This window comes from Brassica rapa, chromosome A06 (assembly GCF_000309985.2).
Source record: "Brassica rapa cultivar Chiifu-401-42 chromosome A06, CAAS_Brap_v3.01, whole genome shotgun sequence".
Lineage (NCBI taxonomy): Eukaryota > Viridiplantae > Streptophyta > Magnoliopsida > Brassicales > Brassicaceae > Brassica > Brassica rapa.
The window spans coordinates 25,499,542-25,518,116 of record NC_024800.2 but is presented as its reverse complement, the minus strand read 5'-3'; the positions used below and the strand labels follow the sequence as shown (position 1 = coordinate 25,518,116).

Sequence of the window (18,575 nt, the reverse complement as noted above, 5' to 3'; positions counted from 1 at the left end):
CTTGATTTAACATTTCATTGTTATTTTATCATTTTGATGTGTGTTAGCTTAGTTTTTATTCAATTTGAGTTTTTTTCTTTATGTTTTACTTTCAAATTTTGTCTTTTACTTCGGATATATCCGAACAAAACCGATATAACCCAAATCCGAATGGTATATGATTACAAATTAGAACTAAACCCAAAGTGATATTATCCGAAAGCATCCGTATTTATAAAATATTAGAATAAGATCTAACAAGGTGAATACGAAAACTCGAAATGCCCGATCCAAACCTAAACGGATACCCCGTTCGAGAACGCCCATGCCTAAATGTTATGTCGGTGGTAATACGTACGTTGTCAATTATTATGATCGTTGCTTAACATGTGACTTATATTGTGTGGATGAGAACTCTTTCGCAGAAGCTCACTTTTCCACTTCACAATTATTTCAAATTATGGTTTAGAGTTATATAATCTGAACTTGATTTGTTATTTATTGTTTCTCAGTTGAATTTCTCTATAAACACGTTATTGGTTGACGATAATATTATGAGTTGTGTTTACTGTTTAGACTCCAATGTATAGAACACATTTGTATATGCAAACTACAAACATAAATGGTTGCATAGCTATGGGTTTGTTGATTATATGAATTAAAGATGCTAATTTTAGGAGCTAATAAATAATGGAAAGAGTGAGAGTATGATTTAAGATATTTTTTTAACACCATGCTTTATTATGGAGGATGGAGTAAAAATAGCAAAAGCATTTATTTGTGCATACACTCAGCGTGCAGGGCCGGCTTAGGGTATGGATCCCGGGGCCCAAACATCTGTTAACAAAAATAATGTCAAAGAGAAAGTCCAATTTTTTTTTAAATAATTAGCGATAAAGACCCAGAAAAATTAAGTTATCAATAGATACATGAAAAAAACTTTTTTTTGTCCAAATACACATATATATCTTGAGCCGGCCGGCCCTGTCAGCGTGACCAAAGGTCGGACTGGTTCAAACGCAGCGGTTGCAGTTACAGTTGCGGAAGTTTGTAGATGCAGACAGTTACGGTTTCTAGCGGTTTTAAAAGATTTGTACGACTGGTACTGCGGTTAAAAATTGGTGCGTTTGCGTGTGACTTATGACTGGTTAACTACTAAATGCGGTAACAGTCAAATAATAAATTAACAATATATACATTTAATATAATTATAAAAATATCAAAAATCATAAGATTATAATAAATATAAAATTTATATTTAGAAAGTTATAATTTTAATTTTTGAAAATTTATTGAAATTTTTTATTATAAAATTTTATAATATTAATTAAAATATAATAGATAAATTTTAATATTTTCATAATTTCAATTTTAAATTTTTATTAAATATTTTTACTTTTGTATATATATTGTTTTAAAAAAAAGAAAAAAATTTTACCCTCCCGCAACCGTCCGCAACCGCAAACGCTAGCTGGAGCCAGCTTTTGAATTTATGAGATTCGGAGCGGTTTGAAACGGTTTACCGCGATTTGAGTGATTGTTGCAAACCGCCGACAACCGCTACCAACCGCAAAAGCTGCGTTTGCGGGTGGTAGCAGAGAAACGAGTCGCCCCTTTAATCAATTGGACTTGGGACGAGTGTTTAATTTGTATGTTGGTAGCTTGGCAGATTGTAGGCAAGTATATTGACTCGCATGGATATTGATTCTTACATTTTTATACATTAATCCGCGTATCAAACGTTTTATAATCATATGCAAAACTCAATTATTTTACATTTTTGATTTTATAATTAACACAAAGTTAATATCGATTAACTAATAAGTAAAAATTTGCATTATTATTATTATTATTATTATTATATAATTAATAATATGATTAATTGTTAATGTAATAAAATTAATGAAATTATTAAACTGAATAAAATATGGAAAAATAACTAATGTAATTATATTATTAAAATTACTAAAAATATATTTACTTTTTTTTATACTGTTATACATGTCTCCAAATAATTCATATGTCTAAATATTCAATTTTGATAATATAGATACCAGAAATCACAAGATTGTATAACATATCTTTAGCAATCTTTAACTTTGTCCCCATCATATATTATATATGGCATATACTGATTTAAAAATATATTGGGATCATGATTCACACTGATCGTAATAAATGCGCTGAATTTATAACACAAGAAGACATCACATAATAATATCGTCTTCACGTCTTGCACTATAGTATAGGGCTAGACATTTTATTTTATTTTATTCGATTGATTATTCGTTTCAACTCAATCTGAAAATCCGAATATCAAATTTTAAAAGCAACGCAAATATTAAAATCAATATCCACTAAAAATAAATCAAATCAAATATACTAATAACTAGGTGTTGTGTCCGCACATGCGGGCATAATTTTTTTATAGATACTTATTAATATTTTACTATTAGTTTAAAGATAAAAAATGTAAATAAAAATTTAAATTTATAATATTTTATGAATATTTCAATTTCTTAATTTTGAAATTTCATTGATTTAAAAACATTATTTTAGGATAACACTATTATTGCTTTTTATTTTAAAATATGGTGTTATCTTTAATCAATTTTTATTATATTAGTTTATAAACAATTATCTAATCAAAGCACAATAATGTTAAACATAACCCAACTTTACATATTATATTAATCAAAGTAAATAAAACTGTTGATATATGTACAATAATAACTGAATAAACCCTCGAACATACCATCAACAAAACAATATGTAATGTATAAGTTAAGAACAATAGTTTATTAAGAAAAAAATAGAATCACATTTTTCGTTACATAATAGTCTTATAATTCTGTGAAACATTTGAAAAAATAAAAGTAAATATAATTAATTTTAATTTTTTTTATAAATATAAGTTATTGTTGTAAATAAAAATTAATATTTTTAATATATTCTCGTTTGGAAGCAGATATTTTGAAAATGTTTTTTTTTTAAATAATTTCATTCCCAATAAAAAAATATTTATAAAATAAAAACAAATGAATATTAAATTTTTCAACTTAAATATCTAATACATGTTCTTGCAACCGAATAATAAGAATTAAAAATAAAATACCACAAAAAATCACATTAACAAACAAATATAAATCAAATATATTTTTATTGCTTATATACCTTTTTTAGTATTTTAATACTAAAATAAATTTAATAATTTTTAAAAATATGCTATGATATTATATTGCGTTTACAAACAAATATAAACATTTTTATCTTGTATAAAATAATTTTTAATATTTTAGTATAATGATAAATCTAACTATTATATGTATATATACTACTAATTATAAAAAAATTAACAAATAAGAAAGAAAGATATAGATAAACACAAAATAAATATATGGAATTATCCTTTTTCCAAAAATGCTTTCCATTTATTTTTGAGATAATTTTTATAATATTAATTTATAATCAGTTAAATAATAAATTATAAAATTATTCATTAAATATATCAAGAAAATATTTAGTCTAAATTAAAACTTAAAATATGACTTAGCCTAATAAGCAAACTCACTTCTCAAATAATAGTATAGAAAATATGCCATGATATATTGTGTTTACAAGAAAATACAAACCATTTTTTTATGTTTTATAAGACTATATTTAATATTTTAGTATAGTGATAAATCTAATTATTATATGTGTATATACACAACTAATTATAAAAATTAACAAATAAGAAAGAAAGATGTACAAATAAGAAAGAAAGATGTAAATAAACACAAAATAAATAGATGGAATTATGGGGTTTTTTTTTCAAAAACGTTTTCCATTTATGTTTTGAGATAATTTTTATAATATTAATTTATAATCAGTTAAATAATAAATTATATAATTATTCATTACAAATATCAAAAAATTTATTTAGTCTACTCTAAATTAAAATTAAAAATATGACTTAGCCTAAAATCATGGAGAACATGACAAATAAGCAAATTTACTTCATAAATAATAGTATAGATTTCAGAGTCGGAATCCACCTCGCTCCAATTTTATACAAATATATGTATATTTACAATCAAATCTAGAGTGTTAAATGTATAATTATTATTGCAACATATAATTTTATTTATATAATGACTTATTAAAGGATTAATTTTATAGATATATATATATATATATAATCTTTATAAAACTACAATATTTCTAAAAATTAGTGTTCATAATATAATTTAATTAATTTTTAAAATTTATGGAACATATAGTTTCACTATTTTTTACTCATTCATTTTATATTATGTAAAAGATATTTTTCAAAAATATATTTGTATTTTCTTAAAGATATACTTATATTAAACAAAGTAGAAGAGATATTTGTAAATATCCACAAATATTAGCAAAGATATGTAAATTTTTTGGATATCCAGAAAATCAGATATCTGTATATTCGAAGCAAAACAAATCGAAAAATTAGATATTCGTAAACTACAAAACAAATCACAAATATTGTTCGAGAAAATCTCTAATATAGGGTGGTTGAATTTGTTTTCAGTCTCTATCTCTGCCAACCTTTCCTCTCGAGACACAAAACGAAATCTGATAACGCTCCGGCGTCCGGCAAGCGCATGAGCGCCACCACCGGATGCACCCTTCTATCTATATCTTAGTTTTCCCTTTGCTTCTCCACCGGTTTGTCCCTCTCCCGTCCAATATATATATGCTTCAGGAATTGGTTTTGGTTTTGATTCTGGTGAAGTCCTTGCTCGAGAGAGGTTCGATCTGGTGACATCTCCACTTTATCTGGTCTCTTGGCGAGGTTATGGAGTGCTTTCAGATGGTTTGGAGTCAGCTTGTATGGTTTAAAGGAGGATATCTGATTTTTCCCTCTTATGGATTTTCTCTCGGTGCTCGTCGTCCTTCGCGGAGGAGAGAAGGTTTGGTTTTCCTGGTTTGAGGTTCGTCGCAATCTCTCACCGGTGGTGTCGTTCGGTACTGCCAATGGACATGGCTTCTCTCCTCGGTGTCTTGGAGTTTGGGTGTCTAGTCAGCGGTGTTTAGTAAACTCCAGAGGATCCTTCTATCTCGGAGCTGTGTCATGAGTTTGAGCTATGCTGGTGGAGATGGTGGCTCGAATCTATTCCAGCACGTGGGGGATCTGAGTAAAGCTTGTAAGGTAGTCGTCTATGGCTCCTCGGCGGCTGTTCGTCGACCCTCTTCACTGTGGACTGTCTCTCTATGGTTCTTCGGGTAAGTGATGGCGGTCTTCATCTCAGAGTTGTCTCTCGGTTCACACTGCTTCATCTTCTCTGTTGGCACCAAGAAGAGGCTTAACAAGCACGGTTTTCCGCTTCTCGGTTCTCGACAGGCGCCAAATGTCAATGCGTATTGGGTGTTTGTTTCTCATCGAACGATTGCGCTTTGTCGCTTGGTGTCAACATTTGGCTGATTCAGATATCTCAGTGCCAAAGGTGATCACTTGAACAGCTTTGGTAGTGTGATTGCCCTTTTCGTGCAGGTTTGGAGGCTTTCTATATGGAGTTTGGTGGTGAGCACAAGCCCGATTCTTGCATCATTCGGTGTTGGAGGAAACTGTACATGCCGGTTCTTGGCTTCTTACTCAGGTATTTTGTCCCGTAACTTTTATTTTCAAGCGTTGAGATTTTAATTGTTGGTGACGATTACAAATCGATAAGATCATCGGGAGCTAGCTACTTCGGAAGCGACACGGGAAGTTTCGGCATCCGAGAAAATGAGGTAAATCTCACATTTTTATGATTTTGCTAATTGTTGAGAACGACTTTTCAATTCTCGAGGATTTTGGTTTCGAACTCGTGGAACGCGTCGCGGAGTTGGTTGAGCGAAACTAGTTTAAGAATCTTTAGAATTGGTTTTTTTTTTTTGAGTCGGTTTGTAATTGAATCCTTATTCTTGAATATCGGCCCGAGAGGTTTGTAATTGAATCCTAAAATTGAAGCCCGGTCCGGCCCTTATAGGGTTATAGGGCTTTTCGGGATTTTTTGGGCTTTTCGAAAAATAATTTGCCATTATTACTTATATCATTTTAATACATGTGATTTTTCATTAAAAAATAGTTTCATTTTTAAAAAAATATAAAGTGAGTTTAAACTTTTATTCTTTATCAAAAATGTTTTACTTTTTCGTATGCTTTAAAAACATATTATAAACAAGAAAAATACTCTAGGATAGCACTAAAAAAGTTTTTGTCACAAATATAGACTCTAAGGATCAAAATGACCAAAATGTTTCATTAAAAAGGTAAATATACACTTATGCCTCTAGGGTTAACTAATCCAAACCTTTGGGTTTAGAGTTAAGGGGTGAGAATTTGGGATTGAGATTTAAAATTTTATAAAATAAAAAATAAATATTAAAAATTTTAAAATAAAAATTTTAAAAATAGTTTCATAAAGTATTTTTGAATTACAAAAAGAAAATTTGAAAACAAAATAAAATAAAAATTTCAAAAAAAATTATAAAAAGTTCGAATTTAAAACATATAATCTAAAACTATAAAAAAATTATTTATTTTAATTTTTAAAAATTTAAAAATTTTTTATTTTTTATATATCTAGGGTATTAGAGTCATTTTACCTATTAAATAAAATATTTTGGTCATTTTCCTCGATGTGGTCTATTTTTGTGACCAAAACTTGAAAATAATCTATTTAAGAGAATTTCCCTATAAACAAGTCAAATTAAGATTTGAATAATCAAATATAAATTATAACTAAACACATAAGAGAACAAAATTTATGATAAACATGGTCAAACGTTTCATACATACCTTGTAATTTGAAAAAAAAAAATATGTTGTAAATGAAAGAATAAGGTACATTTGCAAAATTTAAAATGAGACATTTGTAATTATTAAACAATAAAGTACATTAACAACTTTTACACTATTGCTAATAATGGTTTTGATTGCAAGAATGATAATATTAGAGTTTGGATTTAAATATTAAAAGTATATGTCAATACTAATAATAGTTTTGATTGCAAGAACGATAATATTTAAGCTAACGTATAAAATTTCGGGTTTAGGCCCAAAAAATCCAAAGTCCAAATGGGCTTAGCCCGAAATGCCCAATTTTTCGGGCTTATAAAACTAAGCCAAACCCGGTAATTTTTAGCGTTGGAGCTGGGACTGCGGGCTTCGGTCTTAATTGACATGTCTAATATCAGGTTGAATTTATAAAATGTCTTTAAAAAAAAGTCACAAATACTGAAAATTACGTTACTATCCATTATGTGCCCACCCCTGGTTCTTATTAAATCGTTTTCTTTATGCATAATGAAACCACATACGTATTCTGGTTATTAGCCTTCTGTCTGTATGTTCAATTATTTTCTGGTGGTTTAAAAGAAACTGTATTGGTACATCTCTATTATATAACTAATCCACCACAGAAAATAACGAACCTGTACAAGGCTTCATACCCATGAGTAGCTAATATTATCGTCCTCACGTTTTTTTTTTCATGAGCCTCAAAAATAATGAAGAAACATCGTGTATTCCATAACTTTGACATCTAGCAAAAATAATACCTTGTAAAATTACATTGTCATCTAACAAACTATTACACATTTAAAATTATTTTAAACACTGGTAGAATAATTTGATGACCAATAGGACGACAAAAAGAACTTATATTAAGTGATCAATGATCTAAGTACTTCATAGGAACAAGTAGAAGCTCATTTTTCTTGCTCACACTAAGTCCAGGAGATTCGTCCATGTCGATGTCTTCAATCATAATGCCTTCTGGTAACTTCCAATCAAAATTATACAGCATATTTGCAAGACCACACTCCACCATTGTTGTTCCCATAAAAATTGCAGGACAGATTCTCCGGCCACTCCCAAACGGTAACAACTCAAAGTTTAGCCCTTTTGCATCAATGCTATTATCCATAAACCTCTCAGGAAGAAACTCCTCTGGGTCTTTCCAGGTATCAGGATCACGCCCAATAGCCCAAATATTCACATGAAGCCGTGTCTTGGCATGTATGGTGTAGCCGTTAATCTCAAATTCAGACATTGCTTCTCTTGGAGAAAGAAGAGGTACTGGAGGATGTAGTCTCCATGTTTCTTTGATCACCATTTTCAGGTAAGTTAGCTTATCTGTGTCATCAAAGCTAATAATGGATCTGTTCCCCATTTGGTTTCTGATTTCAGATTGAACTTTCTTCATCACTCTAGGGTTTCTAGCCAGTTCTGTCATTGCCCATGTCAATGTGACTGCAGATGTCTCGACACCTCCTAAAAGAATGTTCTATGTACAAGAACAAATAAATAAACATGTAAGAATATTATACTTTTAGGATATAAAAACAGAGTAAGAAGTGGACTGGGTATACAAGTAACACATGTCTATTCATTGAGGGATGGTTATTGGGAGATGAATTTGTATAAAGTTTGTAAATTTTAAGAGTTAGATAGATTTAAAAAGGTAATGTAGATTGTGAAAATTTATATACATTGATTTATGAAATTTTATCATAATTTTTTTACACTGGTATAGATTTCATGAATTTGTATTGCCTTTTTCTATCATTCCTTTTGTAAAGTAAATATATAATTTATTTTTTCTAAATCTTATAGCATGATTATTTATTTATTTTTCTTTCAAATTAAAAAAAAAATAATAATAATAATGATACATACAAAATTGGGCAATTCTCATAAATAGATTCTTTTAAGTTTTTGTTATAAAAGAGCACTCAAAGAGAAAAATGATCAAAAAAGGCTTCATTAAAAGGTAAAAGACTATTTTACCCATTAATTTATAGATATATAAATAATAAAATAAAAAAAGTTTTTTAAAAAATTCAAATTATATGTTTTTAAATTCGAACTTTAAATAATTTTTAAAATAATTTATTCGTTTTTTCCAAAAAATGTCAAATTTTCTTTTTAAAATTCAAAAATGATTTTTGAAACTATTTTAAAAAATTATATTAAAATTTTTAATATACATATTAATATAATTATATATTCAAAAATGAGAAAACAATATAAAATAATTATGGATCCAACTGGTGACCATTCTGGAAACAATATGAACGAATTAGAAATGAACGTAGATGAATAAAATTGCAGGAATGATAATGAATGGTTGTTTCATCCCATATTTACCAAGGAATAACTTTTCTCTTTATTTTTCTACAAAAAAAAAAGAAATGGTAAGAAAAGAGAAAGAAAAATTATTCCTTATGAATGGTGATTTTTTAAGAATGTTAGGGGATGTTAGGGAATGCATTATTCCTCGTCGTTCCTTGGTCACCATTCATACTCATATTCAAAAATGTAAAAGTATATGAAATGTAATAAATTATAGTTTTGGACATATGATTTGGATTTAAAATGCAATATGTATTTGGTAATTATAACTATTTTGTTTTCTAGTTTTTTATCACATGGATTTTGAAAATCACATGGATACATATGATATTTTGAAAGTTGAATCTTATTAGTAAAAATGGATAGAATTCATATCTCAATAACACTAGATTTAGTAAGAATTATAGAATCAATGATAACTAAATTTTTTGAATAAAAAGGAATTTTAATGAATTTTAAAATTTTTTAAAACAATAACCATGGATTCTGTTAAGATTTTTGAAATCCAAGAACCAAAAACAATGAGATCTCAAAATTTTCAAAGTTCATGAGAATTCACTTAACAATGAACCCCCTAAAACTGAAGTGCAAAACAAAATTTGCCTATTTTAAAATAATTTCTTACAGAATTTTCATTTCATTTTTAATTAATTCTAACCACTTTGTTTATTTATTTTTTTTCTAAACAAATTGACTTCATTTACTACAGAAATACAAAATAGTTACATTTTTTATTTTTTTTATTATATCTTTTACGTTCTTTTTCTTACTCTTTTTACTTATTTCATTAATTATATTTACTATAATATTTCGAGAGTATTTGTTTACATATTAATAATAATAATTCGACATCTTTAAATGAAATTGTTCCATTTGTGACTCATAATGGTTGACAAAGAATTTTTTTTTTTTACATAATCAGTTGGGGACAGACATTCAGTATATGTTTAGCTACGAGTTGTTTCTTTCGGGTATCGATTTTTTTTGGTTTTGAAATTAATTAGACTTCATTCAGGTATTATACATTTGCATGTGCGTTTAGAGTCGGGTCTTTCCAAGTTCGGATGGATTCAGTTTTGATGTATACAAACCTAAAAGTATCCAAAAATTAATGTACCAACATGTTTGGATATTTGTATCAAAAGTAACCATATTAACCTAAAAATAACCAAATAACCAAAAGTAACCATATTACCCGATTATCCGATTTGATTTGGGTTTGATTATGATGTATAAGAACTTTAAAATATTCATATAATTATACAATTAATTGTATGATGACACATATAAAACATATAACACTAATCATGAAAAACAAAACTCTAATTTATAAAAAAAAAAGTACAAACTAATATCCACATGAGCCTATGGGTCAATCTCTTGTTAAAATTAAAGTTATATAAACACAAACATTCTAAGAAGAATACTTTTTAAGTTTTATATGAAAATATTCTCTTATTAATATTACAAACTCTTAATTATATAACTATATTTGAAGTCGAATGAAGCTAGTGTTTGTTTAATTGCTTCTTGTTGTAGTTCATTTCTATTATTTTTTTGTATAATTGTATCAAAAATATATTTTTAATATAAATCCATAACACTGAAACCAAAACTGATGATTTTTTAGGCAAATTTATGAATATGAGTTTTATTGAATACTTACCATCAAAATAGCCTTGATATGATTTCTTGTGAGATTATCATTTCCAATAAAAGTTCCTTCCTTCTCTAACCTCAAGAGCAGATCAACGAAATCTTCACGCCCTTGTTTCTTTTCCTCTTTATGCAGACCAATCACATATTCATAGAACGCATCAAGATCTCTCACGCTTCTCTCCCTCCTCCCTTTTAAACCCGTGAACTGGTCGATGATCCAACCCACATACGGAATGAAGTCTGCGGCAGAGAAGCTTCCCAACATCTCGAACGCCTCACGGACTAACTTATTAAACCCGTCGCTGTTGATACCAGTTCCCTCAAAACTCACACCAAATGCTGCTTTACATACCACACGTTTAGTTAAATCAAGAAACGTTTTATTGATATTGATAGGTATTTTCTGAGAAGCTGATTCGGCAACTGAGTCGATCAGTTTCTTGACCTGCTCGTCCATGATGGGTTTAATGGAATGAACTTGTTTAGTACTGAATAGTTCCTTAACAGCGAGCTTCCTTACGTCTTTCCAGTACTCACTAAAAGGTGAGAAAGCTATGTCCAGGTTGTTGTAAGACAGTTCTCTAAGCCCTAAGGAGAGACAAAACATCAACGATGTAAAAATTTAAAACCTTACTATGTGTTGTGAGATTTACATTAATTACCTGCCGCTGTAGGGCGGCTACAGCAATGGATGTCATGGTCTCTTAGAGCTTGTTTTGCGGTTTCAACAGAAGAAAGTATGACCATGGGAACTTTTCCAAGGTTCAAAAGCATCACAGGACCATACTTCTTTGACAGAGTCCATAGAGATTGATGTGGTAACACTCCCAGCTGGTGTAAGTTTCCGATGATCGGATAACCTGGAGGAGAAGGTGGTTTCCGGAGTTGCTGCCTCTTTGAACGTTTGTAAGCGACGAGCACCACAAAATAAATTAGGAAGAGAAGTGGTAGGACCCAAATGTTATCCATTTGTATTTTTCAGAGTTATGCCTCATAAACACAACGCTATATGCCTTGATATATACAACTTTTATTTTTATTTTATTTTATTTTTTGAAAATTTTTTAAATTTATTCAAATAAAAAAAAACTGTTTACAGAGAAATCTGCTTCCTTTTCTATACATCAGACTTATAGATTGATTAAACTTTAAAAGTGCATAAACTCAAACTCTATCTTCTTCCAAACCACACTTCCATGGTCTTTTCATACTTAATGTCATTTTTCCTTTTCAGAGATGTGATTCTATTCCTAACCAACTTGTCTAATCTTGCAATCAAACAAGCTGCTGGCTGAGATGTTTCACCAACCCTTCTCACATTTCTCTCGTGCCATATTGCATATATACAATTTTTAGCAGTGCTCACTACAATAACTTAATTTATGAAAATAATAAAAAAAATAAAAAAAAATAATAATCAAAGGTGAGGAAGCGCCGAATAGTTTGACTATTTAGTGAACACAATAATTGTGAAGAGTATATCCGACAAGAAGACTAGGAAATGATTTGCACTAAATATATACTGGATGAGTTAAAACTTATTAAAAGGACACAAAACTTAGTATTGTCCGGTTCATGAAGTTTGATTCCCTTATTTCTTTAGCTTATGGGATACCCAAAAACTCAAATTAAAGCTGAAGAAATTAAAAGTTATAAAGTTTTAAAGAAAAAGAAATAGAGAGTTTTTATTGGATAGACTTACTAAAACAAAACAAAGGAACACTTAGTACGGTCGATAACGTACTTTATTTTATAATCTAATCAAATAACTTAGTTCAAGTGATCAATGATCCAAATACTTCATCGTAGCAAGAAGAAGGGGTAGTTCAAGTGATCAATGATCAAAAAACTTCATAGGAACAAGAGAAAGTCCATTCTTCATTGTCACAGTGAGCCCAGGAGCTTCTTCCATGTCGACATCTTCTACAGACATGCCTTCTGGTAACTTCCAATCAAAATGATACAACATATTCGCTAGACAAAACTCCACCATTGATGTTCCCATGTACACTCCAGGACACATTCTCCTACCACTTCCAAATGTTAACAGCTCAAAGTTCTGTCCTTTTGCATCAATGTTGCTATCCATAAACCTCTCTGGGAGAAAAGTCTCTGGATCTTTCCAAGTATCAGGATCACGCCCAATAGCCCATACGTTAACATGAAGATGTGTCTTGGGTTGTATTGTGTAGCCGTTGATCTGAAACTCAGATATTACTTCTCTTGGAAGCAGAAGAGGTGCTACAGGATGTAGCCTCCATGTTTCTTTAATCACCATTTTCAGGTAGGGTAGCTGATCTATGCTATCGAAGGTGATACTTCCTTTGTGCTTGACATGGTCTCTGATTTCGGATTGAACTTTCTTCATCACTCGTGGGTTCCTCACCAGTTCTGCCATTGTCCACACCATGCTTACTGCAGATGTATCGATCCCAGCCAGAAGAACATTCTGTCAACAGAAACATGAAGAACATGTCAGAATCCCATGTCTAATTTACTCAGGGTCGTACCTGAAATTTAGGAGTCTACATGCATTTTATTATAGGTTTTAATAAAACAATTTTTAAACAAATTTGGTCGCTTATTTTTTTGTAAATTATTTCTTAAGTTTTTCATGGACGAATGTCTCAATTGCCTATGTCCACGATCGGCCTTGAGTATTCTAACAAGTATTTTTCAAGTCTTTCATTAATTACCATCAAGATTGCTTTGATATGGTTTCTTGTGAGCTTTTCATTGCCAAGAACAGCTTCTTCTTTCGTTAACCTCAAAAGCATGTCCACAAAATCTTCACTCCCCTCTTTCTTTTCTTGTCTATGTGTACCAATCATTTCTTCATAGAAGGCATCAAGACCTCTCACAACTTCTCCCCTCCGTCCTTGTAAACCTGTTAACCAGTCGTAGAACCATCCCACGTACGGAAAAAAATTTGAGGCAGAGAAACTTCCCAATATCTCAAATGCCTCACGGATTAACTTGTTGAAACTGTCATTATTGAGCACAGTCTCTTGGAAAACCACACCAAATGATGCCCTGCATACCACACTCACAGTCAAAGCAAGTAACTTGTCGCCCAAGTTAACCGGATTATTCTGAGAAGCTGCTTTGGCGAGTGAATCCATGAGATACTTGACCTCCTCGTCCTCGATGGGTTGAATCAAGTTAACTTGTCTATAACTGAAGAGTTGCTGAACCGCGAGCTTTCTTACTTCTTTCCAGTACTCATTATAAGGAGAGAAAGCAATGTCCTTATAGTCGTAAGAGAGTTTCCCTGAACCTGAAGAAATCATTGGAAAATTTAAAACAGAGAAAAATGTAATTTTTTTTTTATTTTACTATCTATCTATCTATCTATCTATACTATTATTTGCGAAGTAAATTTTTGGAATCGAGCTCTCACGTTAAAAGTTAGAGTGGTTAATGACGTTTTTACCCTTAATGAATAAAATGTATAACTAAATAAAAAAATAAAAACTAAATTTTAATTTATTTGATTAGATAGTTGATTAAAATTAATAATAGTAAGAATTATCCAAAATCTGAAAATATAATTTAAAAAGAGATAATTTTTGTATATATTGTATTGTTATCTGAAAAAAATTTTTAGTTAAAAGTTAAAAACATGAATTATATAACTAAATATTAATCAAATAAAATTCTTAATTATATAATTAAAAATAGAATATTGAATTATCCAAAATCTAACAATATAATTAAAAAAAATATAATTTAAGTAAATTTTTGGAATCAAGCTCTCACGTTAAAATTTAAGGTGGTTAATAATGTTTATACCCTTAATGAATAAAATGTATAACAAAATTAAAAAAAATGAAATTTTAATTTATTTGATTAGATAATTGATTAAAATTAATAATAGTAAGAATTATCCAAAATCTGAAAATATGATTTAAAAAAGAGATAATTTAAATTTTTGGAATCGAGCTCTCACGTTAAAAGTTAGAGTGGTTAATAACGTTTTTACCCTTAATGAATAAAATGTATAACTAAATAAAAAAATAAAAACTAAATTTTAATTTATTTGATTAGATAGTTGATTAAAATTAATAATAGTAAGAATTATCCAAAATCTGAAAATATAATTTAAAAAGAGATAATTTTTGTATATATTGTATTGTTATCTGAAAAAGTTTTTTAGTTAAAAGTTAAAAACATGAATTATATAACTAAATATTAATCAAATAAAATTCTTAATTATATAATTAAAAATAGAATATTGAATTATCCAAAATCTAACAATATAAAAAAAAATTTAAGTAATTTTTTGGAATCAAGCTCTCACGTTAAAATTTAAAGTGGTTAATAATGTTTATACCCTTAATGAATAAAATGTAAAACTAAACTAAAAAAAAATAAAAACGAAATTTTAATTTATTTGATTAGATAATTGATTAAAATTAATAATAGTAAGAATTATCCAAAATCTGAAAATATGATTTAAAAAAGAGATAATTTATGTATATATTGTATTGTTATCTGAAAAAGTCTTGTAGTAAAAAGTTAAAAACATGAATTATATAACTAAATATTAATCAAATAAGATGTATCACTAAATTAAAAAAAAAACGAAATTTTAATTTATTTGATTAGATAATTGATTAAAATTAATAATAGTAAGAATTATCTAAAATCTGAAAATATAATTTAAAAAGAGAGATAATTTATGTATATATTGTATTGTTATCTGAAAAAGTATTTTAGTAAAAAGTTAAAACATGAATTATATAACTAAATATTAATCAAATTAAATTCTTAATTATATAATTAAAAATAGAATATTGAATTATTCAAAATCTAAAAATATAATTAAAAAATAATAATTTCTCTATATATATATATATTGTATTGTTATCTGAAAAAGTATTTTAGTAAAAAGTTAAAACATGAATTATATAACTAAATATTAATCAAATTAAATTCTTAATTATATAATTATAAATAGAATATTGAATTATCCAAAATCTAAAAATATAATTAAAAAAAAGATAATTTCTCTATATATATATTGTATTGTTATCTTAAAAAATATTTTAGTAAAAAGTTAAAAACATAAATTACATAATTAAATATTAATCAAATAATTTTTTTAATTATATAATTATAATATAATTTTAAGTTATTTTAAAATTTATTTTAATATATAATGAATATAGTGTACAAAGAACTTTTCAAAAATTATGAAAATGTTTAAGTCTGCATCGCGGGCAAAACACCTAGTTAGTTAGGATAACAAATGATGTATTTTTTTGAGAAAAATAAAGGATATATTATATACAAAGAATTAGGTTAAACTCCTAAAACATAAGTGAAAACTCTTATTGTAAATCGTATATAAATATGGAATATATAGGAAATATTTTTTGCTAAAATAATACTTTTCCCCAATTGTCTCCTAATGATCAAAATGTTTTACATGTTTGATAGAAAAACTTGTAAAATACTATAAGGCTATGTACAATATGTATCTATATGTTTATTAGAACCTCACCGCAACTGTTCAGCAGTTGTTTCATAAGTTACCATTCGAACCCATTAATTAGTCTAACTATAAAAACTAGATGTGATCTGATTCACCATATTATATATAATAGTTATAGTACCTGCCAATGGTGGACGGCTACAACAGTTGAGGTCAAAGACTTTAAGAGCTTGTCTTGCTGTGTCAGGAGTAGAAACTACGACCGTTGGGATTGCACCAAGCTTCAAATGCATCACGGGACCATACTTTCTGGACAGTCTCCAAAGAGACTGATGTGGCAATTCTCCCAGCTCATGCAAGTTTCTGATGATCGAAACTTTGGAGGGCTCGGAGGGCTCGGAGGAAGTTTGGAGTTTGATTTGATCAGTCTCGGGAATATTATAAAGACGAGTGCAATGATTAGAGAACCGACGAGATAGAGAGAAATAGACATTGTCTCTTGTTTCTCTTTAATGTTTGGTATTTGTTCTCTGTTTCTAATTATAGATGTGTTTCTCAAGATATTCATTGAAACTGGGTTATATAGCCAATGCTATTTATCATCATGAAACATGTGTTGTACTTTGTGTGGTTGATACATGACCGGCTCAATGGTGTTATGGGTCCTGGAGCAAAAAAGAAAAAAAATTAATTTTGAAACTATTATTTTTTAAAAAAAATCTGATAGATATATATTCTTTTTTTCAAAATACTAGAAGTATTTTTAAACATAAATCTATGGAAATAAAAAAATACTTTCATATAAAAAAATGTGGGCCCTTTTTTACATGTATTTTTTTATAAAATCGGACTCTTATCTATTAAAAAGTAGGGGACAACGGATTGGGCCCAGGGCGATCGCACCGCTCGCCCCCTATCTGTGCTGGCCCTGAGTCGATATTCATTCTATTTCATATTAAGTGTCATTTCAATTTTAAATTTTTGTTTCATTATAAGTGTCGTTTTACATTCTAATTCACATATTTAATCAATTTTCTAATTTTATTTTTATTTTTAATTCATTAAGTAATAAAAAAACATAAAACTATATGAATAGAGGTAAAACAGAAAATTTGACAATTTTCTTAATTAATGTTAAAAAATATTAAACAACACTTAATATGAAATAGAGGGAATAGCTATTTTTCCATTTTGTGTGTAACATTATGAAGCTAGATTTAGGTTAAACATTATTGCCATTTAATAAATTGTAAATAAAAACAACATAGACATGAGATTTTTAAAAACCAATCCTACAGTACCCATATCATAATATTTTTTCAAATCGCTAATTAAATTTTAACAGAGAATATTCGTCACATTCATTCATAAGATTTGCGAAAGTACCAAATATGGAGATGATTCATATGATTCTATATTTTCATCCATTTTTTGAATATAATATTTTGTAAATGTTTTATAAAGTAAAATTTAGAATGTAAAATTGGTAATAAATGTTATAAATAGACATACAATTTACAAAGGTTTATAAAATAATTATACAAATGCTAAATTATTGTATTCTCCAACCAAAATATATGTTTCAACTCTACAGAAACCTATACAGTACAATATATTTTTGACTCAAATTGTTAACTAGCCATATACGAGTCTCGTTATAGAAAATATCAGTCTTTAATTAAGAAAACAACAAAGAGAATAAGTGTGTGTAAGTAAATGACAAAAAGGATACTTGAAAAAACTGTTTCCATTATTTTTGGGTACATTTTGTTGGCTGGAGTGAGGGAGACTAATTATTGGGGAAAAGGATAATTTATTATTCTTATTTTATTTTATTTTTGACTAGAGGAAACTAAAAAGAAATAATTATTCTTATTTCTCAATGCTTTTTCTGTATTAAGGATCCGAGCCATATATGTGTGTTCTCTCATCAAGGCCTGGAAGCCCTTAAGAAACCGAATATTTCTTATATTCAGATAGTTAAACTTTCGTAGTGGAGTTAACCAACAAAGAAGAACTTATATTGAACGATAGGTGAAATGATTACACTAAGACCTGGAAGTTTTCGTCATCAGATCGAGATGGATGAATGGTATTTTACTAATAATGAGAATACACGATTGAATCAGGATATCAATTAGAACGAATGTATCCGGATGAAAAGAGAACATTACCAGAATATCGTCTTTTGTTCGGCTCACTGCTGAAAAGTTCGGTGTCTACCTAAAATGAATCATTTTTTATAGCAATTGGTCACAAGATGTATTGGGGTAAAAAAAAAATGTATTAGCGCAGAAAATACAAGGGGATACAATTTGTACAAGATGTGAAGACCCTGAAAAATTTATTAATCATGTGTTT

The 18,575-nt window shown here is 28.5% G+C and overlaps 2 protein-coding genes across 2 annotated transcripts; both read right to left on the bottom strand.

Annotated features, from left to right (window-relative positions):
• Positions 1-7,492: 7,492 nt before the first annotated feature.
• LOC103875306 (cytochrome P450 71B26) lies at positions 7,493-11,787 on the bottom strand. The gene is made up of 3 exons (XM_009153817.3): positions 11,440-11,787; positions 10,785-11,365; positions 7,493-8,270 (listed from the first exon to the last, which is right to left on the bottom strand). The coding sequence occupies exons 1-3, from the start codon at positions 11,744-11,746 to the stop codon at positions 7,656-7,658; spliced, it is 1,503 nt and encodes a 500-aa protein (XP_009152065.1). The 5' UTR covers positions 11,747-11,787; the 3' UTR covers positions 7,493-7,655.
• Positions 11,788-12,443: 656 nt separating this feature from the next.
• LOC103875419 (cytochrome P450 71B34) lies at positions 12,444-18,292 on the bottom strand. Its single transcript, XM_018659660.2, has 3 exons — positions 16,396-18,292; positions 13,474-14,054; positions 12,444-13,226 (listed from the first exon to the last, which is right to left on the bottom strand). Exons 1-3 carry the CDS (start codon positions 16,505-16,507, stop codon positions 12,612-12,614), a joined length of 1,308 nt encoding a protein of 435 aa, XP_018515176.2. The 5' UTR covers positions 16,508-18,292; the 3' UTR covers positions 12,444-12,611.
• Positions 18,293-18,575: the final 283 nt, after the last annotated feature.